This window comes from Cariama cristata, unplaced genomic scaffold (genome assembly GCF_000690535.1).
Source record: "Cariama cristata isolate BGI_N322 unplaced genomic scaffold, ASM69053v1 Scaffold38957, whole genome shotgun sequence".
In the NCBI taxonomy this organism is placed as follows: Eukaryota; Metazoa; Chordata; class Aves; order Cariamiformes; family Cariamidae; genus Cariama; species Cariama cristata.
In genome coordinates, this window is record NW_009626632.1 from 1 (window position 1) to 26,649 (window position 26,649).

At 46.8% G+C, this 26,649-nt stretch overlaps 1 protein-coding gene across 1 annotated transcript; it reads left to right on the top strand.

The window, feature by feature from the left end:
• Window positions 1-20,177: 20,177 nt before the first annotated feature.
• On the top strand, window positions 20,178-24,624 carry LOC104164693 (homeodomain-interacting protein kinase 2-like; the record flags this gene model as incomplete). The annotated part of the gene is made up of 4 exons (XM_009704103.1): window positions 20,178-20,301; window positions 22,425-22,544; window positions 23,262-23,348; window positions 24,440-24,624. Coding segments are annotated over 4 exons (516 nt in total), but the record flags the coding sequence as incomplete, so codon positions are not given.
• Window positions 24,625-26,649: the final 2,025 nt, after the last annotated feature.

Sequence of the window (26,649 nt, forward strand, 5' to 3'; positions counted from 1 at the left end):
GGGCGGGAGGAGACAAAAGAAGAAGGCAGAAAGAGCAAGTTCTTTACCAAGAGAAAGCTAGAGCTTTGAACTTGGACCTGAGCTGCTCTTACCTGAAAGAGCATGCCTGTAACAAGTGTTTGGTAGGAGAGTGTGTCCCTCAGAGGTGGAGAGTTAGGGTTACCCACCATCATTCAGCGTAGTGGCTGTGCTTAACATCCAGATCCATACTTGCCTCAGAGTTAGCCTGGCCTGGGCATCTGTTCCGCCTGACGTGTAGGGCTCAGCAGCCGCATGTCCTAACTGAGGGAATGGTGCTAGCACCGTATTTTACATTGCTGCCTGGGGGGCTGCCTGGTAGTCTGCGTGGCGAGTGGGCAGGGAGCAGCAGGAGAGATGGATCCCTTGCCTGCTGGATTCCCAAGAGGGACACACCACTGTGACCAGGAGAGCTGGGTTGGGACCTTGGGAGACTCGCCGTTTTGCACATAGTTAGGTATTAGTGATGATAATCTGATTGCAGGACCCTGGGAGCCCAAGTAGTAATGGTGTAATCTCCAGGGAGGGGGTTGCCTTCACTCTACAGGGTAAGGAGTACTTCTGGAGCTTGCACACCTGGTACCTTTTTATCTACAGCCTGGAAATTTCTGAAGAAGAAGGGGAACTGTTCTAGAAGAAGCTGTTTATAATCAGGGTTTTATCAGGTTGCTCCATCCTGGATATGTGGGGGAGTACAGGGGGGCCATAATTGCTGTGTTGAGGAAGAGAGGTGCCTTAGCCCCAAGCAGGTTTGCATTGCCTGTCCTTGGGTATGGTGGGCCAGAAGTCTTTCAAACCTGGACTTGCCACTAGTGTAATTGCCTCCTGTGCTAGCTCTGAGTCAGCTTTCATTGGGGTGCCATCCAGCTGAACTGGATCACCTTTTCCCAAAGTGTTGGTGTTTCAGTGAGGAATGGAAGAATAAGCAAGATGGGGAGAGGGGTTTCAATGTTCCTGTCTCTGTGCTCGGTTCATGCTGTAGACATTTTGATGGTAACCTGGTAATCCCACAAGTCACTTGAGGGAACAGTTTGATCTTGCTGTGGGGATGGTGCCACATTATGGGGGAAGCTCTGTTCCTAATCAGTGCAGAAGCTGTGAGGGGAAAAACAAGTCTGCAACATCACTTGGCAACACAATTATTATAATAGAGTTTGCTTCTTCCTACACTGCCCAACTGAATTATTTTCTCCATATGGTGGAGCTACTCTGTTTTTAACTGGTTCCTCCTGCCCCTTCACCAGATGGCTGTTTTTATGCAGGACCTCACAGCTCTTGTGCATTGTGCCTTGCTGAGCTGAGAGCAGGGAAGGGAACTCGGGTGAAAGCAGGCTCAGGACAGATGCTGCTAGCCCTGGTTATGAGGGAACGAACGTATCTGGAGCTGGACATTAGGCATCATCATTAAGATGAATATTTATCTGTTATCTAACAGGATAACTCAAAGCTAGCTCCTGATTATTTTTGGTGGTCATGAGATTTTGATGAGATCATGGAGTTGAAGGAGCTGTAATGGGCTCCACACCGTAAAGTCTTCCTCTTCTGGGTTGCCAGCTCACTTCAGGCCTGACCTGTAACAGCTCGTTATCATCCTTGTCTTAGGTGTTAAGCACAGCCCTGCTAATACATTGCAATCCTGTCTGGTGTCTTGCTATTTTTGTCTTCCTAGGGCGGGCAGCCACCTGTAAGCTTCTTGTTGCTCTCCAGCTACCAGGGGATCCTTGTCCTGCACCACAGCGTGCCTCTGCTTTGAGTGCATCCTCGTGATGCCAAGGGCACGAGGAGTGAAAAAAAAACAACCAAACAAACAAAAAACAACAAAAAACAACAACAGCAAAAAACCTGCAAAAAATACAAGGTGCATACAGAAATTCCAATACTAGGTGCAAAATGTTTAAAAAAGATAAATCACTTCTGTAATTTACACTTCAGGAAGAAATAGCTCACCTGTGTTCTGGGTAGCCAGGCACTCTGCATCTGCATTCAAGGGCCTTCTTCATTTGCTTTTAGTCTGCTTTTCTAAGGAAATGAGATCTGTGTGATCACACTGCTGCTGTGTTCCCCTTAACTTTTGAATCCGGTGGACAAATTCAAGCAAATTTGATGCAGGGGGAGAGGTCTCAGTGGTATTGAGTTCTACGTGTTTCATGAAAACAGGCAGCTGGGCAGAGACCCTGTTAATGCATGCCCCGAGGGAAGGGCTGCAATGTCAGCTTGCCAGTTAATATATACTGTTGGAGGAGTGTCTCTGTTCAGGAGCTCAGTCCCAAGACCCTGTCTGTAGGAAATAGCAGAAATCTTTCTTTGGCCTTTTCTTTTATAATTTTTTTTTTTCCTTTGGTGAGACTTGAAAATAAAAATAACACTTTTCATCTTCAAGGCGCTTTACAATCATCCGCTAATTAATCCTTCCCTCATCTAGTTTGCTGCTTCAAGGAAGAGTGGAAAAACAGGGATTTTTCAAAAAGTGAGTGAGATGGATCCTCAGAGGGCCCATCTCAATCCTGGAGGGTCTGCGGCTGTTGCTCCACTCCTGAGCATGCGGCTCTGTACCATGTTGTTTGTTCTTTGTTTCTGTAGCAAATAAATAAATAGTGGAATTCAAAGTAACAACCAAGAAATGTCCCCCAACACTTATACCCCAGTTTAAGGATAAACTATCAACCTGAAAAACCTGTAAATTGGCTTAATCAGGAGCGGAAGAAAATTCCCATCATTCGATTTTAGACCTTTAAAATTAATCACACATGAGATACTCAAATTTTCTCACAAATTACCTTGAAAACACAATAAGGGTACTTCTTGTTCCTCTCTTGATGTCCCTGAGGATCTTGCGGGCACTGTCAAAACCAGAATGTAGACATATCCTGGTCCAGGTCTCCTCCCTCTGGGTCCAGCAAACTGTCCTTGGGTACAGTGTTAGTCTTGCTGCTGATGTGACGAGTAAACCTTGCCTTGTGGATTCAGGGGAGGACGAGCACTGTGCTGACACCAGCCCTCTCCACTGGATGAAAGAAGATAACTATAAACCAGGCCTGACTCTGGAGAAGTCAGCACAATGGGTGTGGATGGGAGGAGGGCACAGAGCACAGCCCTCAGTGGGTGTAGGTGACTTTTACTGTATTGGCTTCAAATGAGCTCTGGCTGCTCTTCCCCAGCCGGATCCAGGTTTTTGGCTTATGTTCAGGAGCCACCCCTGCCTTGGTTGTGTGCAGGATGCACATCAATGCAAAAAAACCAGTGCTTCTGGTGGGTTTTCCCTTGATCTCAGCTGCCAGCCAGGTCCGGCAGGGGTGCCAGGATCACCTCTAGTCACAGGGATGTAGTGTGGAGCACCACAAGGGTTCAGTAATGAGATACCCCATTGAGTGGGGTGGGGAACTATAAAGAGAGGGTGAGAGCTGAACTGGAGGTGTCTACGGCTGGAACATCTGTGCCATGGTCAATGCTGGAGACGGCAGGTCACTGTGACAGCCATCCTGGGCTGCTTTGCTGAGGGCTTGGTGAGGGAATGAATGCAGTACGTGCTCATAGGCATTGGGAGCAGGGACTTTGGCTGAGAAAGGGTTTGGATCTCGTGACCTGTAGAGGAGGTTTTGCATGGCTCCTCCAGAACATGGGAACCAATGTCCATTGCGGTCCATTGCAGGTTTTTTCCAGCATCCTCTCCACTGTCTGTTGTGGATCCAACTCAGAAATAAAGCTTTAGGGATGGGCTGATGCTCTGTGATTTTTTGATTTTCTTTTTTTTTTGTCGGCCCCTTCACAAACATTTGGAAACACTTTCGAGTATTTTGGTGTGGTTGGGCGTGGTTACATCAGATACAGTGAGTTAGCCTTGGAGGGCAGCAGGTACCGTGCTTTTGGTTTTCCTTGCCAGTGTGAAGGAGGCCTACACTTCCTTGGTTTTTCTGGATGCTACCTGTGCCTAGTTTTCTATCAGGATCCTGAGGTGAGCATCTCAGAGCTCAGCAGCCTCAAAGGCACTGTAAAAGCTCTCACCTTTCTAGGTTTCTTTCTCAAGAGAAGTTCTGTATTTAATTTCCTCTTGAGACTAGTCCTACTGGCTTTTCCAGGGTGATTCTCTCTTCGTTACCGTTCAACAGGTGTGAACTCTTCTGGGGTCCAAAACAGGACATGCATACAACTTTGTATCATTATGTGACTTGTCATGAAAGCTTTTCGCTCTTGTCAGCAAATTTTTTTTCTATTCCGCTTTGCATCAACATGGAGTTCTATTGCAGATGTAGTTACAATTAGAAAATAATGATTAGTATTGTTAGAGCATGAATTAAGTATAGTTTCTGGTGAGACAGGGAAAAAGCAGGAACAGAAAATAGTTCTCAGATCTGGGGATTAAAGTGTTTCTCACTATTGTTGCTGTAGTAGAAGTTTTCCTTATTTTACACATATTTACTATTATTCTACAACTGAAAAACCTGGATCCGGAAATACTGCAGAAGGAAGAAATGGTGATTACAGAGTGCAGGTTCTCAAAGGAAGCTATTTTAGGTTTCCCCAAAGCAAAAAAAAAACAGTTAAAAAAAAAAGACCCTCAGGCTTCCCTGAGGATCAGAAATGTGATGATGTACTTTGAGTAGAAACATGCTGAGTTCCCTGCAAATTCATTGTCTTCAAATTGTTGCCTTGCGCTTCCCCTGCCCATCTCTGCATAACTCTTATTTGGCCGCCCAATGTCTGAATGCATAAATGTGCAAGAAATGAGTCCAGAGTGACTCTCAAAGGCTTGGTTAGATTTGCCGGACCGGTAGATAGGAGAAAGAAAAAAAAAGTTCTTCTTTTAAACTGAGAAATTCAGATCAGGCATCAGGGAGACACAGTAAACAAGGAGCCTGGCGTTGCTGTTTTTAGACAGGCACTGTTTGGAGTAGGATTGCACTTTAGGAGGTGCTAAGTATGTTCAGCAATATTGGCATTTTGGTTCATCTGGATGAAGATCCAAAAGCAAATCTGAGCCCTTCATGAATGGAAACGGTCTTCCCTCGCATGCCCCTACCTTGCGTCTCTGCCTCACATGGCGGATGTAAAGACCCACATCCCTCCTACCTCCATCCCACCTCGACCTCCACTGAGAGGTGGCAGCTTCTCACCTGGGGTGAAGGAAACGCAGGACAACCCTCAAGCTGCCTTTCCCCGGCCACACCGCCCTGCGGGGGTCACAGAAGTTATGCCACTTAAATCCTTCAGCCACCGTGACAGCTTGCAGGGCAGTGACAACAAGCATAAACAAAATATATAATTAATAAAACAGAGGTCGTTTGCGTTTGGTGCTTGGCAATGGGTGGGACATGAGAAGAAGTGGGGTAATTACAGATGTGAAAAATGAGACAGGAACATGTGGTAACCTTTCTAGGTTAGCTGTCCCTGTGATTGATGGCCTAGATTGTTTTCTCGCTAACCTTTTGATGAACCTCCCCTTAGAATAAGAGGGCAAATACAGTTATTCCCTTCCACGTCTTCTTTGTTGGTAAAGCACTTAGGTACCGCCTTATTATTGCACCCTAAATATTGCCATGTGTTGGCAGTAAATCATCTGGTGGGTAATGAGCTGCACCTTGTGCAGGGACCTTCCTGTCCTCCCTCTGCCCAGCCGGAGGCCGCCTGCCCATTGTGATGCGGGCAAGGACATCAACTCTGTCGCAGTCCCAGTTAAACCAAAAAGACCACTTTCCAGAACTAAAATAGGTGTTAGGGAGGCTGTGTGGATGGAGGTGGGGAAGGGTGCAGTAAAGGAGGTAATGAAACCAAAGGTGTACGCTAAGGTTTTTGGTGGGGGGACATGGAAGCTCCAAGACGTTGGGACGATAAATTCATGGGCTTACAACTGGTGGCACAGGCCTGTATGAAAGCATCTTTAAGGGAAGGTGTTTGTCCATTTGCATCTCCTGCTGCTTGAATGTACTCTGTTTTTACCTATCAAAGCCAAACTTGCTCTGTTTTCAGTAATTTCTAACACAGCCCTCAAGAGATGAGGTTTTTAAGAGCTGTGGTCAAGTTTCTGAAGCCTGAACTGCTCCATCAGGAGGAAGATGGTTCTGTTCAGGCATTTTGGGGGGAAGCACATGCTATACACCAGATAAAGTTGCTCCATGTAAAAAATGTGAAGAATGCCAGGAAATGTGCTTGAACCCTGCAGTTGACTTAGCAGAGGGCTAAATGGTTACCAACAGTCATGATAATTGAAGATATGAATGTATACATAAGAGAGCCCTTTCTTTCAAGAAAGGGTGGATCTTTGCCTTCATGTCCTGGGAAGTGCTTTTGATTGTTGTATTTACTTCTCTGGAGTAATTACTAAACTTCCCCTCAGCCAAAAGCATTCCTGATATATGGGGATTTCTTTGCCCTTTACAAGCACAGTACTGACTACTTGCAAAACAGTCAAATTAAGAAATTACGTCCATACCACATAGCGATCTGAGGACAAATTAGAAGTTAAAATTAATCAGATGGGAATCGGTCCAGATTCCCCTCATGTATGGCAAAGAGGAGGAAGAGTTTCTTTTGTATGGTGTTTTTTTCCGAAAGTTCTCTCTCTCCAAAATTTCTGTCATGGCCACCTAAGATTTTAACATGCAGGAAATGTTTGTATTTTTTCAGAACATTGGGATAGCTTTAAGAATTTGTTTTGGCAAGAAAAAAATGAAACTGTAAAAGGAGACATTTGAAGAGTCCCAGAAACAAATACATGACTATGTGTTGACATGTTATGAAGGTGTTGGGAGCGACTCCTTACTTAAAATTGTGTTGAAATTTGCACTTACTATGGATTTAAATTCATCAGCTTCACACTTTAATGATTGAATTTAGTCTCCTGATTTGGTACAGAGATGCGTTGGAGAACAATTGAATTTTCCATGTGGTGGTTTTAAATAAAGAATGAACTTAACTTTGCAGAAGACTTTGTATTAAAAGTCTTCCCCTGAAGCATTGCCTTTCTCCCCGCAAGCATCGTGGTTCCTTAAGGACTATTTGCACACCATGCATGCATTCTTGCTTGTATTCTGGTTTTATGTCCAGCTCCAGGAAGATGTGTGGCATTAAAGGTTAAAGTCAGAGTTGTTCCTCTGCTAATAGCTGCAAGGGCTCTCTTCCATGTTTGGACAGTTGGGGAATTGCAGTCTTTGGCCCTAAAATGTGGTAGCTCCCATCCCCATATGAGGTAAGATGTGAGTGGGAGCAGAGGGCATTCATGGAAAGCACCGTTCCAGAGATGGTGTTTCGGCCTTGCCCTGTCCATCCCTTTGCTCTGTAGGCGCTGGACCAGCAGGCATTCAGCCTGGGAAGGGTGAAACCTAGGAGGAGTGCTGGGGAAGGAGGGAATCTCAGGAGGAAATAAACTGGTGTTTGGAGCAAGCAGGCAAGCCGAGCAGAGGGAGTGGAGATGGGGCTGGTGGGGATGGCGGGAGGAGTGAGAGGGAAGGGCAGGGACTAGGGGAGCTGGCACGGGAGGTGTGCTGTGGGGGGAGTGGGACCCCACTTGCTGCAGACAAGGTGCTGGTCCTCACGAGCCGTTGGGGTGCTGCTCGCCACCATCACCATGCCCAACACCTGATCTTCCGTGGGGTGTAGGGGATACCCAGTTCCCCTTTGCTCAGGTTTGTGCTTGAGAGCCTTGGGCACTTGGGGTCCACACTGAAGTGGTATGTGCTGGAAGGTGTTCGTGTGCTGGCTTGTTCTGGGCAGTCGTGTCTTAGCAGCAGCCTGAGATTTTAGCGATGATCCTTTGTCCTTCCTGCAGATTTGCTTAAGCCTTACTTCATTGTAGTCTTTATGTAACTGGCAGCAGGATACCAATAGCCTGGGCAGCTGGGGCTGCCTAGCGTGACTGCTCGCATCCGTGGGCTCCATCCTGTCCCTATCGGCTGCAGGATCCAGACCGTCAGTGGTCACGCCAGTGGGTCAGGGACTGTGTTTTGTGCAGGCTTGGTTGCAGATGCTGGCTTAGTAGATGCTGAGCAGTAAGTCCCAGAGTTTTTATTTCCGGAGTTGCAAGTCTTTTAGGGCAGGGACTGTTTTCTTACAGTTTTCCACAGCATCTGGTACAGTAGGGCCCTATTTAACCCTTCCAGATGTTAGCCGTAATATAAATATCATAAAAATAAGTTAAATTCAGAGTGGATTTGTGTTTCTGCAGTTCTGTGGAAGAGGAAAGTTTTTCTGCAGTGCTATGCCCTGCTGCTTGTACAGGGGGCTGTTGTAACCCACTCCGCGGGCTGGGTTGATTCAAGTAGGGCTTGAGTTAAAGGTGGAAATTTTGAGCTCTCTGGAGCAGGAATAGCCAACTGAGGCAGTGCTGGGGTGCCCCTGCTGTTCCCAGCCTTGCGTACCTCCACGTGCAGGAGGGCAGGCTTTCCGCGGCCTTTCCTAAAACTTTTTTGTAGACCAGGCAGGTCCTCCACCATGTAGGCAGGATGCTGCGACTAACCAAGCGGGGCATTGAAGTGGGCCTTGGATTTTGTGAGCCGTTCCCAATGTGGCTACTGTCTTGCTGGGTGACATCTACACGTCATCTTGCCTCAAAATCTGCCTTGCCTTAGTAATATCCATCTCTTTTGAAAGAGCCTTCAAATCTGTGTATTGTTATCGCTATTGCTGAATATCATAAATAGAAGACGTTGTGGTCTAATAGATACGGCACACTGTTTGCAAGGACCCTGCTTCTTTTCTTGGCTTTGCTATGCTCTCGCTGTATGATCTTGGGCGAACTGCTCCGCCAATCTGTTCCCCTGTCACCGCACGTTGCCTTAGATCATCAATTCTCTGGAGCAGACACAGTCCCTTAGCACGTCCTGTTTTAGTGTCTAGCATTATGAGGCTCGGGTCTCCACCGGGACTTCTGCGTGCTACAGAAATACAAATAGTTGCTGCTAATAATAATATTAAATCTGTGTGGCTCTTCAGAGATAAGTAAAGGGCAATGCTCCTTTCTCTGAGGAGCAGGCAGGATAAGTACTTTATTTTTGTCTTTGTCTTTTTCTAATTAAAAAAAAAAAAAAAGACGGACAGTAGGCATGATTAAAAGAAAAAAAAAAAGGAAGGCTGCGGTAATTTGATATTTTTAGCCTCAGACCTGCTATTTGCTCTGTGAAGCCAATCTTAGGATCGTGGCCTGAGTCTGTTTGTATCCGTGTTTGCCAGGGGTAGAAATTATTTGGAGACTTACACTGACAGTTGGCTCAGTATTTGGGCTAATCCCATAAAAGCACTGTGCAGTTTGGTACAATTTTCGGTATTTGGTGTGAACAAAAGTCTCGGGGAATGTTACAGATCAGATGTGAGGAGCTTCACTTGGCCAATATGTGGCAGGGCTCTGGGCTGGCATGATAAGGGCTTGGGATGGAGCTGAGCATGGCAGGGTGGGAGGCCATCAGAGATGAGAAGTCAACTCTTGTCTGTCTCCTTGTGCTTTGGGATTTTTTTTAATTATTATTTCTTTTCCAAAGAAATACAACAGCAACAACAAAAGGTCTAAATATTCAACAGTGAAAACAATAGATTTGAAAAGGAAAACAAGAAGTTAGAGCCAGCTCTGGCATTGGTGGACATTTGGCTCTGAGGGAAGCGAGAACAGCTTGGATTTGCATAAATTGCATACTGCGGGTCAGAAAGCGGAGTCGGAATTACGCTTTCATTGCGGTGGTATGAATGGGAGCACATAATTGGCATTCTTCCCTGCTTGATCAGATGCCTCCTTCAGGGGATCTCTGCACCCAATACGTTGCGGCTCATCCATTCACTGCCTGGCATGGATAGGGCTTTTGTTTTCAAATTATGATTTTGCTATTCTCTGATTTCTTCCATAACCTGGGAAAGCCCCAGCCCTCCCCCTGCTGTGTGTTGCGCTTTGTTTCGGAGAACAACCAGAGGTCACGCTGTGCTGAATGTCGCTGTTGTTGCATCACCCCCCTGTGCATGTTTCTGCACTTCTGGGTCACCGTGGAGCTGATGACCCCTGGGGGCAATGGTCATGGTGCTCAGCCTTGTGCACCTCCTCTGAAGTTAATGGAGTCCTGCATTTCCGAGTCCGAAGAGATGAGAGTGATTGTGATCGGTCCAGAAGGGCTTCCTCCAGGGATGTACGAAGATGTAGTTCTGGCTGGGATAAGCTTAGTATGTCTCTTGGCTGACCCAGGACCTGGCTTTCTTTTCCGTTATTGGGCTTAATAGCTTTTCTTGCCTCTTAAGATTTCCAGCTCAAGTGCAATGAGGACTTGCTAGCAGATTCAGGTTCAGCAAAGCAGTTAGATGTATCTTTAACTCTACCTTCATCCAGTGCCCTCACCAGGACTCAGGCTTGTATTTGCTTCAGGTGATGCTTGTGGTAAAGAGTTTCACTGAACTGGAGCCACAGCCTCCAGCAAGTGCGTATAGTGCTGCTAGAAACTCAGGTCCGTTCAGAACCAGGCAGCCACAGGGAAACCGTTCCGGCTGGATGTCAGGTCCTGGTCCTCCTCCCTGCCTGGCTGCCTGTCGGCACTGCCCGCCCAGCGCTTCCTCTCTCATCCCGGACACGTGTTTGCGGTTTCTCTCCCCACAGAGCCACTGGCCAGACCAAGTGCCATGTGCCACTTGGCCGTGTCCTGTCCTTTCCTGGGACCATGCCCACCCTGCCATTGATCTGGGATCTGCCCAGTGGCAAAGGCAAATAGCAACTAACAGCTGTTGATGGCTGGGGCCTGCCTCTTAATTTATCCACAGACAAGTGTTTTAACCTGTCGGTGTTAAGAAATCATGCTGATTGGAGAGATTTTGTTTTATTCCTTGGGTCTGTTAATTGAAAGGGCGAGTCCTTTAATGTCTTCCTGCCGTGGACTTGGTTCTACTGTACCTTGTCCGAAGAAGCTTTTATTTTCAAGGCACAGGGAAAATGATGTTTATAAAATATAAACTATGTGAATTTTCATTCCCCTCTGGCTTTAGGAGGAGGAGAGCAGCTGGTAGAGAGTGGATGAGAAAGGCTTTATCTGCTATATTTTGGTTACTGTGCTTTGAGTGATGGGTTTAATAATTGATAGAGCAATTTAGCAATGATCCATAATCCCAAAAGAAGCCTACGCTCCCCTCCCTCTCCCTCCCTCCTTCCGAGACTGACAGGCTGCTCTCAGTGTTTTTGTCTGCAAAATTTCATCCCTTGGTTTCTGTAAACACCCTGACATGGGAGAGGGGGGAAAAAAGCAACTGTTTCTAAATCTTTTGTCTTGTTTCCACAAACAGCTGCGCTGCCTTCTCCAGCTCAGGGCTTCAGTCATTTGCTTGCACGCTCTTGCTGAAGAGAGGAGGAGGTTTTCTTTCAGGCCCTAACCTAAATGGAATGTATGTATTCAATGTATATAGAAGAACAGAGTGATGTAGAGCCCCTGGCAGGGACCCCTCCCTCCCCATTTAAACCCAGGCTTTGTTCATGGCTGAATCCAGCTTGCTTAATCCCAAGAAAGGTGCGTAGCGATGGCAAGTGCTTGCGCTTTGCTTGAAACTCTTCTCAGATTAACCCCTGGAAATTCCTTTTCCCAAGAGCCTTGTGCTGACGGTCACAGCGAGCTTCAGGATCCCATTGGGGTGCCTGGTGTGTAAGCGTCTGTGTGAAACCCATTTTTAAAGATGGGTGCACACGGTCTGTGCTTGCCCAGCTTTCCCCTGTAGCAGCACAAGGCTGTTTGCAGGCACGTGGGTGCAGCCTTTCCATGGGGCTAGGGAGTTTCAGCGCTCCTGTGCATGATGACCACCTGTCTTTTCATCCACCGTAAGTGCAGGAAGAGAGCAGAAAAGATGAGACAGAAAGAGGAGACAGGGGTAAGCAGGAGAGAAAAAGAGACAAGGCTATAGAATATGCATTGAGGCCAAGGGAGGGTGAAGACAGGGAGGAGGTGCAGCCTGGCAGAAAGCTGGCTATAGGCAAAGTCAAGTGAGACCTATTAAGTTATGGTTTTCCATATGTATTACGTAGATGCCAGATTGACAACAAGTTGTAATTAAGCATGACATAAAGTCAGCTATGCACAGCTGTATTATTCCTTAAAGTTACAAGGGGTGACATCCTTTGGGGCATAGTAGAGTTTATGGAGCTCCACCATGGGAGGTCTGTAAGACAAGCTGGCTGAACGCTTGCCAGGAGTGACAAAGGCATGGATGGCCCGATACCGGGACAGGGAGGGAGCGGGTTACTTCCCGGGGTCCGGGCTAGCTCTGTCAGCCTCTGACACCATCCTCTGGAGTATTTTCACCCTTTCCAGTCAGCACCCTGGTGGAACATGAGAGGTGTCAAGGGGCGGGTGGTTTAGTCTGCTTCTGTGATTTATTTGCTCTTAAATACCCTTAGTAATGATAGACTCCCGAGGCTTGTTTGATAATTATGCCAATCAAGTCCAGAAGTAATTCTCATGTAACTTGCTCTCTGTTTTTAAAAGACAGATAGAACTGTATGTGTACACTTGCTAAAAACACCCAGAGACCTGCACCTGTATCCCCTGAAACACTCCCAGCTACGTGGTGTTTTGCCTGGATGTAGGAGGATCATGGTGACCTGCTAGTTACCACGCCATATAAAGCCAGAGTAGTTCAGGTGGGAGGGGGCCTCAGGAGGTCATTTAACCCAACCTGTTGCTCAAGGTAGGGTCAGCAATGAGATCAAGATTGTGACTTTGTCTTGTCAGGTCTTGAAAGCCTCCAAGGATGGCGACTGCACAGCCTCTCAGGGCAGCCTGTGCTGCTGGTTCATTATCTGCACAGTGGAGATGTTTTCCCTGTCCCCAGTGGGAACCTTCCCTGTTTCAGTTTATATCCGTCATCTCCACCTCCTGCTGCCCGCCTGAGCAAAGAGCCTGGCACCGTCATCTGCATGTGGCAGGGGAGAAGGAGGCAGGCTGCTGTCAGGTGCCCCATGGCTGTGTCTCCTGCAGAGATTGCTCCAGTTTGCCCATGCACTGGGGGCCCCAGGCTGAACGTGGTATCCAGATGTGATCTCAGAAGCGTGGCTGGAGGTGGGTCATCACATTCTTTGATCTGCTGACCCTGCTCCAGGGAGGCTGTTGGTCTAGCTGCTGCCAGGGTCCTTGTTTCAGCCTGCTGCCCCCCAAGTTAAGGTGCTCGTGGCCTTTCCCACTGAGCGATTCCCCAGCTATTGTCACCAGGGCCCATCTGTCCCAGGGGCAGGACTCGGCATTTGTCCTGGCTGTATTTCAGAAGGTCCCCATTGGCCCATGCCCGCTGCCTATCCAGGTCCCATTGGGTGGCAGCCCTGCCCTCAAGTGCATCACCAGGTCTCTCCAGTTTGGCATCACCCATAAACTGGATGAGAGTGTGCTCTGCCTCCTTCTCCGGGCCAGTGATAAAGATGTTAAACAAGACCAGTCCTGGGATAAACCCCTGCGGTACCTCCCTTGTTACCAACCTCCGGTTTATATTTATGTCCTGTAACATAAACCATCACTGAAGGCTGAGTGGATCCAGCTTCCAGTCCTCTGAGCTGATACAGATATTTTTTGATGTGTTGCAAACTAATCTTGAGGGATGGGCGAGGGCAATGTGAGCAATGCGGTGTTGGAGCTACCCTCTAGTGGTGGTTGTGCTGGTGGTCTGGAAGTGGCTCTGGCTACACCCACAGTCCTTTCCAGAAACCAGGTGTAGCTGTGTTTGACCTGTGAAATAGGGAGCGTGTTAGTAGGCCCTTTAGGGGCGCCATCCCTCCTTACAACTCAATCCAAAACATCTTTGTGGGTGAACAGCATACTCTGATAGATTGGGTGACATTCCTCAATGGCCCCTTCCCTTCCTCATGAATATCCCTGTGTTGACTGAACTCTTCAGGGTTTGAACCTTATGCTGGAATCTGAAAGGCATGATGTGCCTGCATGCTCTGGGATGAGTCCTCACTATCAGGGCTGTCCCTCGTGATTCTGCTGGACTAGTGCTTCCCAACATGGTCCAGAGATCATGGCAGTCCTTGAGGTCCTAGCGAGTGGTCGGCAGAGCTGTACCACTTCTGTATAGGCTTTGGCTGAGCATCGGAGCAAACTCCAGTGCTCGAGAATGCAGGAGAAGCGCAGAGGTCCCACAGCAAGGCTAGCAATGAGGGTAAGCCCAGCTTTCCCTGGCTGGGAGCAGCACAGTTGGGGTCTGGAGCTGCTCTCCTGTCCACTGCATGGGACGGGGAATGAGGGAGCAAGCAGGAGCTGTTGGTGCTTGTAGGTGTTAAGCTCTGGCCCTGATGGCTGGCTTTTTCACAGGCGGGAAGTCTGCAACTGCTCAGCCCCAGAGCAGGGGAAGGCCGTGAGTCTGGGGGTCATCCATATTGGATGTCTGCATCCCTTCCAGGTGTCTGTGCGAGTGGAGAGGTGGAGGGGCGAGGGAAATAGCAACTATAACCTTTTACTCCCAGAATATGAGCCTGTCTCCTTTTACAGCCCTGCACTTAAGAAGTGATTTGGGGTCTGAGAGGTACAGAGGGATGAAAAAAGGTGCTGTATGCTCTCCATCTCCATTAACTAAGAGTGAAGAGTACTTTGCATGCTACAGTGTACGGCAATAAAAAGTGGATACCTCCACAAAATACAAAAGGGTCAAGTGAGCAGGTAAGAGAGAGTCCATAAAGATGCCAAAGTAAGGGTTCAGTTGAGAGGAAGATGGAACCCCCTGACTTGAATAAAAACCCCTTTGTAAGACACATGAAAGATGCAGTTCCTCCTCCTCGCAGGAGGTATCTCCGTGCATGGGAGAGCACAAGCACTGACAGGGGTCAAGCCCTGGGCGTGCAGCCGGTCAGTGCGTGCCTGCTCAGGCCGAGGGGTTCAGCTCCTGCCTCTCTCCCTCTCTGCTCAGGGCTTTCTGGATGTGAAAGCTGCTGCTTCCTGAAGTTCAGGCTTTGGCAGGGGAGGCTAACAGGTAGAAGAAGACAGGAGCTGTGGTGTATTGGCTCAGCAGACAGCATCACTGTAGGTTTGTCTGCAGCTGCCCACAGCCTTCTAGAAGCGTCACCCCGAAGGCAAGAAGCAGGCGTGCTCTTTGCTCAAGGTGCCAGCAAGTATCAAGTTTTGAGTTATATTTTTGTCTGATATGTATACTTGTCCATGAAGGAGACTGCTGAGACAATCATGCTTGGCCACAGGACCCTACCAGAGGTGGTAAATTATCCCCAAGGAGGGCAGTTTGCAGGGGAGTTTTAAAATTCAGAAAGAGCCCAGCTCTCTGAATCCAAGTCTGTGGAAATGAATTTTTTTGGCGTTTGTTTTTAATGTCCTGTGATGTGTGGGTGAAAAAGCCAGTGAGCTAGACTGGTAATTAATTTTCCTGACAGAAACACCAGACAATGAAATTACACTGCCACAAAGCAGGGTTGCTAAAGTAAATACTCTGCCAGCAGCAGGCCTGAAAGCAGGACGGGGTCATATGTGAGGTGCAAGCAAATGATGAGATGGCACTTCTGCCTCTCGGGACCTGCGGGTGCTGCCAGCACAGGGACCCTCGTGCTCTGGGTCCCTGACACCCAGCTCTCGGGTATACACGGGCACATTCAAGCTGGGCTCCAAGGTGATGGGGGACTTGCTGGACCTAGCGCTGAACCAAGGAGCGGGTCACCATTTGCTGGCCAGGGGAGTAATTTGGTCTGGGAAAGGAGTAGGGGATGTGGGAAGTGAGGATGGGCTGGCTGCTTCTCTCCTGGAGATACAGGCTCTCAGTGGGGCTTTTCAGTCTCTCCCGGGTTGGTGGCAAGTGGTTTCTAAATCTCAGCAGCATAGACCAAAGATTTGTGTGAGCTGTAGAGCAGGTTGTGCCTGCACATACAGCAGAGGAGTGCCTTTTGTTGGGAGACATCAAAGGCAGCTTGCAGGAGAGGAAGGGCAGGAGGGCAAAGTTTTCTGTTTTCCCTCCATGTGTCGTCTATTGGAGGCTGGAATTTCTGTGCCAAGGGTGTTGCGGATGCACAGCCAAAAAACTGGCATGCCCATTTTAGGACCAGAGTTATTTAATGTATTAATTATCTGTAAAAAGTGGTGGACCAGCAGTGAAGTGATTAAGTGTGCAGATACCATGGACTTGCTTAGCTTAGGCTGCAGAAAAGAGCGAGGAACATTTAAGGGACTTGATCTAGATTACAGACAACATTACACCAGATCAGTGCAGTACTGAAAGGCAGTAAACATTGGAAGAGGGAAAACAAACTATTTCTACATAATTCTATGTCCCAAATTAACTGCAGCTCCTCTGGAGAAAGGACTGCCTGTCTCAGAGGATCTCCCAGATAAAACATCTGCTGAAATGCCTTGTGTCACTCCAAAAGCAAACAAAATATTAGGCTCAGGGAAGACTGGAACGCAAAAGCATTCTGCAAATAGTGTAAAGTAAGTCTGGGGAATATCCTCGTGTTTAACTGTTGCTAGGTCGGTTCAGCCTGTCTTCAAGCAGTCGTGTCAGGAAGAGGACTTGTAGGGCCAGGCGGTGGCAGTGGATTGGAACATCCATGGGACAGAACACTGAGAAGCCAGAAGCTCCTCCAAACAGGAGAGAACAGGGCAGAGAGATAAAAATAGCTTGTGCTAAAAGAAAAGTGATGGAAGCACTTCCGTCTTCACCTCTAGGCCAGTCCATGTGAACATGAAGTGAGAGGTGACAAATTTAAACCTGATGAAGGAAAATCAGGCTTTAAACAACTGAGTTAAGATGCCATTGAAAGCAGAAGGTTGCCTGTGGAACTCCATGCCACAACATGTGATTGAAGTCAAGATCTCACCTTGTCTTAAAAAATTGGCATGTTTAAGTTAAGAGAGAGAGAGGAGTTCCACGTGTTGGATATAGGTCTATATGCAGGAGGATCTATGCATCCATAACTGAGCATACAGAACAATTTCCACCCGATAGAGGTTTGGAAGGCATTTTATCAGTGGAGGAGTTGCTTCATTACAGAACTTGTAGCATCCTTCACCACACCCTTGGCTTTGGCCTTTAGCAGGGTGCCAGCAGGCCGGCAGACCACTGCTCCGCTGGGGTGACTCCAGCTCTCTCTTTTGCACGGCAGACGGGAGGTGTCTGCTAGCTGAAAATCTGGAAGCCTGTGTGATGTCTGATACCTGTCATTCTTGTGGTGTCTTAATGACTGCTTAATAAAGTTAGCAAGATCTTTTTGTCTTAGGGCCACTCCTTCTCCCTGGAAAAATTGCAGTTATGACACCAAGGCTGGGAGAAATCCGCAGTGAATGCTGGCTGTGGTGTACGTAGGGTACCATGTCACTTTGATCTGGCCCCCCTCTTGCAGGGGTTCTCATTGCTGTTCCGAATTTATCATCTGTTTGGGGCTGAACGGGCAAAGATTGAAACTAATGTTTAGGCTTCATTGAGTAATGCAAATACCAGCTTTCAAGAAAGTAAAATAAAATAAAACTATCTCATCACCTCCCCTCCCTACAACGATAGGTCTGATTTAATATAACGAATGGCGTTCCATTTAGTTGCCTTTTATGTGTTTAAATGGTATGGACACTGGTTTTGCGCTTTTCTTCCTAACAGCGGAGGTACAAAACTTCTTTTGTGTGTGAAAAAGAATTCTCTCTGAATTGCTGCACTCCAGAAGTTGGAGCTTTAAGGAAAGCCTACTGGACAACCAAAGACTCACAAGAAAAAAAATTTGAAATTTTGGAACCTCAAATTCTCAGTCATGCCTTCTTGCAGGGGTCTGGAGGTGTTGGCAGCATAAATGTGGGGACGCAGGGGAGGAGGTGTGTGCCGCATACGATAGCGATGCAAGCGATTTTTATGAACAGGGAGGTTTCTACACAAAATCACGTTGGGAATATCCCACGGATAGTCCACCCGTCTGCTCCCTCTACGTGAGTTAGTGGGAGGGATTTGAAGTTCAGGCGATGCGTGGCTGAGCTCTCATTAGTGACCAGGGACGTTTCGTTCACAATGTGGAAGGCAGACAGGGAGAGGCAGATGGCTTTGAATGCAGGATTTACATAGTAATGAGATTCAGGTCACCATAGCTGTCTTTCTCTCTTTACATTTTGTCTAGGTGTCGAGAAGCGAGAAGCGGCAGGGATGACGGAATGGGGAGGAAAGGAGGAAAATTAACCCCTTGTTCCTAAGGAGAGATTGGTGTTTAAGTTTGTCACAATGGGCTAAAGAACTGTGGGGTATGAGAACAACAAGCACAGATGAAGCTGGAAGGGCTAAAAGTAGCCACTTTTTAAGTTTCTGGCATGTTTTTTGTGGGAATGATACAAGGCATCCTAACCTTAAAATCTCAGAATTACCTGTAATTTTTACGTTCGGCATTGCTGGTTTGAGAACAGATAGTTTTGGGCTTTTATCATTACCAGTCAACCCAAAATTGGGGAAGTTCTGGACTGAAGATGGGGCGTGGATTCTTGCTACAGGGCCTTTGCGTGTTTCTTCGGAAAAAATTACCCATTTTGCTTGGTTTCTTCGCTAAAGACTTGTCTTTACATGGCTATGTAATGGCGTGATTAAAACATAATATTTTCCACTGCAATTGGTAATCCTTAGTATGATCTCACTAGTGTCAGATCTTATCCTGATGACAGATCGGAAACTGGGAACCATGGGTCCTATTTCCAGCTCTGGATAGTGGCACTTGATTTGCTTGATAGTCAACCCCAGGCATTCCCAAAATATGTGTTGGGGCCCAAGAAATCCCAATGCTATTTTTAAAATGATGAAAGTTTTAAAGTAATGTGTGTTTCTTTTATCTGTCTTCTACCTTTTTTTTTTATTATTAGTGAGAGGGGTATGGGAAAGTGAGTTTTTCTTTCTGTTGTACATCACCTGACTCCAGAAGCTGGGACTTTGGAAGTGTTGCAAGATCTGAAGGAAGAGCAGGAGAGAAGCCTGAGTTGATCCTTGTGTAAAATAAGAACTATGGCACTTAACTGCGTGTGGAAGTCTGGGCTGAGGTGGGGAAAGTAAGAAAGGTGTTTGTGTGCAGAAGTGGGTTTTATATAAGGTTATCAGTATTTGTAAAATAGTTTTGATTCTTCCACATAGAAGTTGCTTTTGAAATGCAAAGCATTTGGGGCACTAAGGGGAGGATTCGTCTCATCTCACCTTGGCCACTGGAGTTTAAGGAGCTCATCTAACCTTGTCTTCTAGGCCTTTTCAGCGTCAGTGAAGGATTCAAACCATCCCAAGGCAGTGGGACAAATCCCCCTGGGGGGGGTGGGGGGGGAATGGTCTCTCCATTGATGGTACCTGGCTAAGATTTGACACCAGCTTCTACCTGGTTGACAGGTGAAGTGACCCTCACCTTAAGGTCCTGTGGAAGTCTGAACTGAGTCTGGTCTTGGTTATTTGGGCATCTCCTCCGCACCCCGGCCGCAGAACCTCCTGGAGACCCAAAGCAAAGCTTTTACCTTATCCTCTCCTTCCTCATCAGGCCTACTGCCAAAACACACTGGGCAGAGGTGCCTCAGTGGGCATCTCCTGAAGCCAGCAGTAAATGCATAGCGGGAGTGCCGCTGCATTTTGGCTGTTTGGGCTGGAAGGGAAGAGAAAATCTAATCAGGCGCCTGGGACAGACTGAGAAGTGAAGCTTCTGGGCTACTTCCTCCTAAGGAAAAGGCTTAGGTCTAATAGATCTAATTACGTTATTTCTCTGTTTTATGGTTACATCCGTTTGTTTAAAAAGTCAGTAATCCTTTCATACCAGTCCTGTAATGATTATTTAATGTCTGGCTGTTTGTGAAGCCTGCCGAGGTGTGTGAATGGAGGATGCTTCACCGCAGGGATTCCGCACAGTTCCTCCACGGGATGGCGAGCTGGGTGCAAGAGCCTCGAGTGGGGACCTTAATTGGGTGGCTTTGAACGCACAATGTTTGTTTTGTGCTTCCTTTTCCTACCTGCCCAATGAAAATAATGGTAGTTCTCTCCTTTGCAAACTGCTGCGAAACGTAAGGCTGTCTTTTGGCTAAATGCCGCCAGAGGACTCTTCTGCAAGGGTAAATGTTCACCCACTAATGCCTGGTTAGCAGACACTTTGCCGGTGGCCAGCGGGGCCCTCAGCTCTGTAGGAGCAATGACACTTTTGGCAGCTGGCAGCTCTGTGATCATCACGCTCTGTGCGGGCCTGATGACACCAGCCGAGCGGATCTGCTCCCGTTGCTGATGTTTTCTAACCTCTTCCTTTGCAGAGCCCCTGAAATCATCCTCGGTTTACCGTTTTGTGAAGCAATCGATATGTGGTCGTTGGGATGTGTCATTGCAGAGCTGTTCTTGGGCTGGCCATTGTACCCGGGAGCTTCGGAGTACGATCAGGTGGGTATGGATATTGCCCTGGATGCTGGTAAGTGCACGAGTGTTTTTCCCTTCTCTTGCCAGAGTGAACAGATGCCAACTTTTTCTGTTTTGCTAATGAGGGATATGTGCTTCTTACCCTCACAAGTCAACCTTTTCATTATCCACCTGGGGTATTTATTCTAGATAACCAGTGTGCTGTTTGGTATGCTGGCTTTTAAGACCTGACTGCCTAAGTGAAGTCTCAATCAAGAGTCAACACTGCCGTTGACTGGAGAGCTCTGTACACGTCTCTCCTCGCTGAGCAGAGCAGGCACCCTTTCTCTGCTGTAACAGCAAGTGTTGAATAAAGGTTTATTTGTTAGAAGAAACTGCAGGGACTCTGCTGTGTTTCATAACCCCTTTTATGAGGGTGCATATTAAAAGCAATGACAAGAAGGAGAACGTTCACAGTGGTGTAGGTTTCCAGTTAATATAAGCTGTCGTACTTCTCTTACTGTAGGCTTTTATGCTCCTTTTGTAGTCCTAAAACTGATAGCACAGCGGCTGCTAGAGCCAGGGCTGCAGAACACTTTCCATTCCCATAGTTGTCTTCAGGGTGATCTTAGCTGTCTGCAAATGCAGCCTGAAAAGGGTCTTTTTTCTTTTAGAAAACTAAAAAAAAAAAAAAAGAGCAGGGTAATAAATAAGTTTTTCATGTATGAAAATGTTTCTTTGACTCTTCTTTTGTAACTAATATTTTTTCAGTTAGAGCTTTGAAGGTGAAATTTGGCAGGGGAAATAACCCACAGTGAAGAGCAGGGCTGTTAGTGACTCCAAAGGAAATCAGACATAACTAAAAAATGTAGAAGCATTTGAAAATCACATACCAAACATGAAGAGTAGATTTCTTTCTCCTCTCTGCCACACTCCAAAATCCATAAAACACATAACTGAAAAAGAAATCACCATACCTACCTGCCCAGTTTAACTGCCCAGCACAAAGCTTCCTCTGGTGAAGTATGGTGAGGGCTCCTGGGGAGCTGGGAAAGGGGTAGGGGCGGATCCTGGCCCCTCGATACAGCCCGGGTCACCCTGCAGCACTGGCGCTGGGCTGTGGGCAGGATCTTGGTGCTCTCAGGTGCACAAACTCTGAGGGACCTAAGGAGCTGCAGAACTGAGCAAGCCATGCTCAGTGAACCGGGTCCTGAGTGCTTGGAAGTCTTTGAAACCACAGCTGCTTTTTATGCCTTTATTTATTTAGGTTTTTTATCCCTCTCTGTCTTTTTTCTCAAAAACGCTTTCCATTCTTCCCTAGAATTTTCTAGAGTGGATGACTATTTTTAGTAGTTTTGCAGAGTTTGCAGCAATTTTGCAGAGTGAAACACTCGGGAGTCAGGAGATGCCAAAGCTAAGGTTTCGTGGGGCACCCCAGGCCTGTGTGAGATTGGTCTCTCTGTAATCACAGACCCTTTCTCCTTTGAATAAATAAATTAGAGTCTGAGATCCTGTAAACACGTGTGGCATCTTTTAGCTGTGTAAGTGCCAGCAAGGTCATACTCGTGGAATTAACCCAAATAACAAATGAAGTCATGTAGGCAACAGACATGAAGTACTTTACATACCATGAGGGTGTCAGTTCGTTTGAGTGCCTATTTCATGTAAGTTCAAAGACAGTGACTTCATAGTCCTCCGTTTTGAACTTCAGACTGCTCCTAGGAAAGGCTGTGCACTCAGCTGGGGGAAAAAACAGCAAAAGTTAGAGCGCAAGTATCAAATTGTTGAAATTACCTCCTAGAGAGGAGAGTGTGACATGAAAAGGTGCAAAGCAGTGAAACACCCCATTGAAATCTCTGTGTGGGTCTTCCTCTTCGACCTCTAAAACCTAGGGACTTACGTCCCTGTATCGGGAGGCTTTGTGGGAGCGTGCCATAAGGGTGAGTTACCAGTGATGTACATGATAAATGGAGGGATACTGTACGGGAATTCTCTTTCCTCTCATTCCTTGCACTGGGGTGTTTTTTTGGTGAAGTCTAACTACATGCTACGTTTTCGCTTTCTTTCTTTCTTTGTTCTGTTGTTTTAAATGCCTCCTGCCCTCCTTCAAGGAAGACCTCCAGAGATCTTCACAGGTTGAGCAGTGACCTCTCATCCTTCTTTTACAGATTCGCTATATCTCACAGACGCAGGGCTTACCAGCAGAGTATTTGTTAAGTGCAGGGACAAAGACTACAAGGTTTTTCAACAGGGATACAGACTCACCGTATCCTTTGTGGAGGCTGAAGGTAGGAAGACGTTCCCTTGTTTCTTGTACCTTGCAGTTGTTGGTTGGAAGTGAGGAGACATTCATGTCACCTCAGAGCCTAGGTCTCTGCTTCTTGCAACGCAGCACAGACACTGGGGTGGGTATAGCCCGAGGTAAAACTGCTGTCCCCAAAGTCTAGAGACCTTAGCCCACCTGCTTGGCACTGCTTTGTGGGAAATTTAAGTCCGGAACTGACCTGGAAATCTCCCTCTAAGTAATCAATGAATCAATGTGTAGTTTAAATGAAACATGCCCTGGGCAGACTTTGCTCTAATATCTAAAGCATTGAGGAAGGAGGGGAAAAAAAAAAAAGAAAGCATTTTAATTCTGACAATCAAAACCACTAGTAATGCAAGTGAGCCTTGAGTCTCTTGTACCAGCGTGTTTGGCTGCACTCAGCCCCCAAGGAGAGAGGCCAGTGGGCTTCTAGCTGTGAGGATGGGATGCTGAGCCTCACGCTGGAGTGGGTGTAAAGGACCTTTAAGATTCCCACCATGGTTGGGAAGAGATAAATCACCTTGTGACACAAAAGCTGTCATATAACTATAGCGGAGATAGCGTAAACAGTATCTGATCAGGCAAGAGAGGCACAGTGGTCTCTGGTGAGGGCAGGATAAGGCACAAGCTGGAAGTGGCACATAACCTGCAGCTGCTTGCAGGGCAGTTCTGCTCAATGCCTGTCTCCTGTTTTGAGCAGACACCAGATGATCATGAGGCAGAGACGGGGATTAAGTCGAAGGAAGCAAGAAAGTATATTTTCAACTGTTTGGATGATATGGCACAGGTAAGAGCATTGGTGAGTAACCGGCAAGACTGCCTCACATGCTTTCAGGCAATGCTAACAAAAGGGAACTACATGATTTCTCTGTGTATCCTATTCTTGTGCCATCTCCTGAGAAATACTGGCATAACCTACCAAATCAGGTCGTTACGTGCTGCTTTGTAGGGGAAACTGCACATAGGACCATGTAAGCTCAGTGCGCTGCAGTAAAGCAGCCTTGGAAGATGGCGAAGTTGTATCTCTGAGTGTTGAAATCCTGCGTTTTCTCTTATCTCTCCAGTGCTCCTCTGTGTGACCACTGGCAAGTCAATTACTTCTCTGTGCTTTAATATTTCCATTTGTAAAATGGTGACAGTGGAAATAATCACCGTGGCCACAGAAGAGCGTGCTCTCTTTAAAACGTGGTTGTCTGGGGGAATGGGGAGTACTAATTCACTGTGTCAATCCTGTGTAGTTGTGAAAGTTAATTCTAGCATCACCACTCCTGCAACTGGAGTTTGTGCTAGCAAACAAACTGGTGTGCAAAACAGGCACAACACTGGCGCAAAACTGGAGTGTGTGCTAGCAAAGTCTAGAGATTGTAGCATTCACAAGCAAACATGCAGAAATGGAGGACTGAGATCAGGGCAGCCTGTTTAAATAGGTGAAATAATGTAATGTTGTTTTTTTTTCCTGACACCTGATACATGAATGGGATGTTCCTCATAAACCTGCTGACAATATTTTATTTTTTTTTTTCTCACAGGACACGTAGTTAAGTATCTGATAGCAGAGTCCTGTACATGATAAATATACTGATTATCAGAGCTTGCCTGCTACCGCATGGAAGCTGTTCATCTTCAGTGGAGGGTGACTAAGTGTTTCATTAGCCATTGACCCAAGTGAGCTGAACACATAACAGTCTGTCTAGAGATCTGACATGCACAAGCCAGATGACTAGCCACCACGGAGTCTGCTGTGTGACTTCAGCAGCCACCCCGTTAGACAGGGAGCCTTGCAGGGCACGTGCTCCAACGAGGAGTAAACACGGTTTGCTGGAGACCTGACCATCTGCTCTTTGCCTTTAGTGCTCACCCTTGTCCTTTCTCCTTTAGGTGAACATGACAACAGATTTGGAAGGAAGCGATATGTTGGTGGAAAAGGCGGACCGGCGGGAGTTTATAGATCTGTTAAAGAAGATGTTGACGATAGATGCAGATAAGAGAATAACACCCATTGAAACTCTGAACCACCCTTTTGTCACCATGACGCACTTGCTCGATTTCCCTCACAGCACACAGTACGTGGCTTTTGTTTCCCTTGGGTTTTGAACTGAGGGGTGGAGAGCTGGTTGTGGTGGAGACCAAATGTATCTGAGGGGCATTATTAAGATGCTTCAGTCTTAAGTTTTAATCTTTTTCTGGTTAAAAAAAAGAGGATTGCCAACTGTTAAGGTTGCAAGAATTGTGTTGTAGGTGCTTGGCATTTAAAACACTGCAGTGTGCTACATTCGTTATGTAAATATTCAATAATTACATATGTTTGCATTAAAATGCAGAAGAAATTATGCAATTAGTGCTGAAAGTATCAGTATATCTCAAAGTAATATAGTCCTGATTGTTACCGCAGTAATCAACCTTATCTGCAGTGGGGAGCCGACCCTTCCTCCCAGAACCTCCCATCTTGCAGGGGTCAACTGGGGGCTCTTTGCTTTTTAAGGGAAGAGCTTTTTCTGCAGCAGGCTGGTTTACAGGCACAGGCAACAGGACAAGGAGTTCAGTTTTCAGCTTTGTTGTTGCCCATCTACGTAATTTTAAACACCACGCTCTGACCTGAGCTGACACGTTTGTGCAATGGAGATGGACTCCACTGCCCAATGGAGACATGAAGAAGTGTCATGCCTTCAAGCCTGACTCCCCCTTCTCCTAAGGCTGCCTCACGGAGCACAGCAGCCTGAAATGCAGGAGACCTGTGCCCACATTGCTTTTGTCCCCTGAGCAGTTCCGGTAGGGTCAGGCTTCACAGGTGCAAGTGAAGGCAGACATGTACTGGGAGTTCTCCAAAGCCTTCAGGACACCTAGCTTTGAACATCCTGCTCTGCAGCACTTTGCAGTTCAAGGTGCTTTTGCAGGCTGTCCCTTCACCTCGGCAGGAGAACAGTGACTGGCACAGGACTGTACTTCATTGGGTGCCATGTCCATGGGTGTTTAAAGGCTGTGAGGAGCTTGGGTACAAAAAGCAAGGGGTATGCTTAAAAAGCCGTGGAGTATGTTTGTGTGGGTGCTCCAGAGCAAAGGTTACTCTGTCACCTCTCCTGCCCATATGTGTGCTCTTACCTGTGGTGTTTCAAGTTCATTTAAGGTAGTTTTCTCTCTGTGAAGGAGCTGAAGCTGCCTTCTTGTTACATTTATCACAAGATAAGAGCAGCTGCTTACCAAAAGGTAATGGGTGCACAATCTGTGTAGACCCAGACTTACCCTGCATGGACATCTTTGAGCATTATTATCTACAAGTCAATAGTAAGTGATAAATGTAATGAAATCAAGATAGGAGATTGTCATGCTAGACAGAGAAAGTTAGTTTCTTATAAAAATATTCATAAATAAAAGACAGTCTTTTCTAACAGTGTTAGCATTATATACTAAAGTATTTTAATTTGCAGCAGTCCTCCTTACTGTGCAGCAACCGATTGTGTAAGATAGGAGCAATTTGTGGCATAATGCATTGCCATCAGAAATCTTTCCGCTAACGCAGCAGACCATAATCGCATCTTCATTTTTGAAGCGCTCACTTGTGGCTGCTCAGGGAAAGCCCAAGAAAGGTTGAAAATATCATTGGGGCCAATAGCAGTGAAAATTTTACCTGAATGAAAAAGCCAGCATCAGGTCTCTAAATACTAAATGCTGTGCCAGCCAGGTGCTTAACCCTGTGCAGCCCCTCCACGATGGAAGCAGCAATTGGCAAAGAGAGCAGTAAGCTGTAACCAGCGTGGCAAGTTGATGGAAATTTTGTCTGTGATTGCCTGTGGTTTTGAGAATAGAAACTTCAAAGCCTCGAGAGATGCAGGGAGTTGTAATCTCTCTTGAAAGTAAATCAGGCAGCAGAGAAAGTGAGAATATACAGAAGATGTAGTTTCTGGAAGGAATCTCTGCTGTGGCATGCAAGTTTGAGCAGCCTGAGAGGGGTTGTTCTGCTTACTTCCAAGCAAGCGGCAAAGTGAGTTTAGCTCCCCATTTCACGTATTTAACTGCCTGGCTCTTAAATTGTTGGATACTCAGTCTTTCTGTCTGTTTTGCTGTGTCCCAGCCTTCTTTTTTTTTTTTTT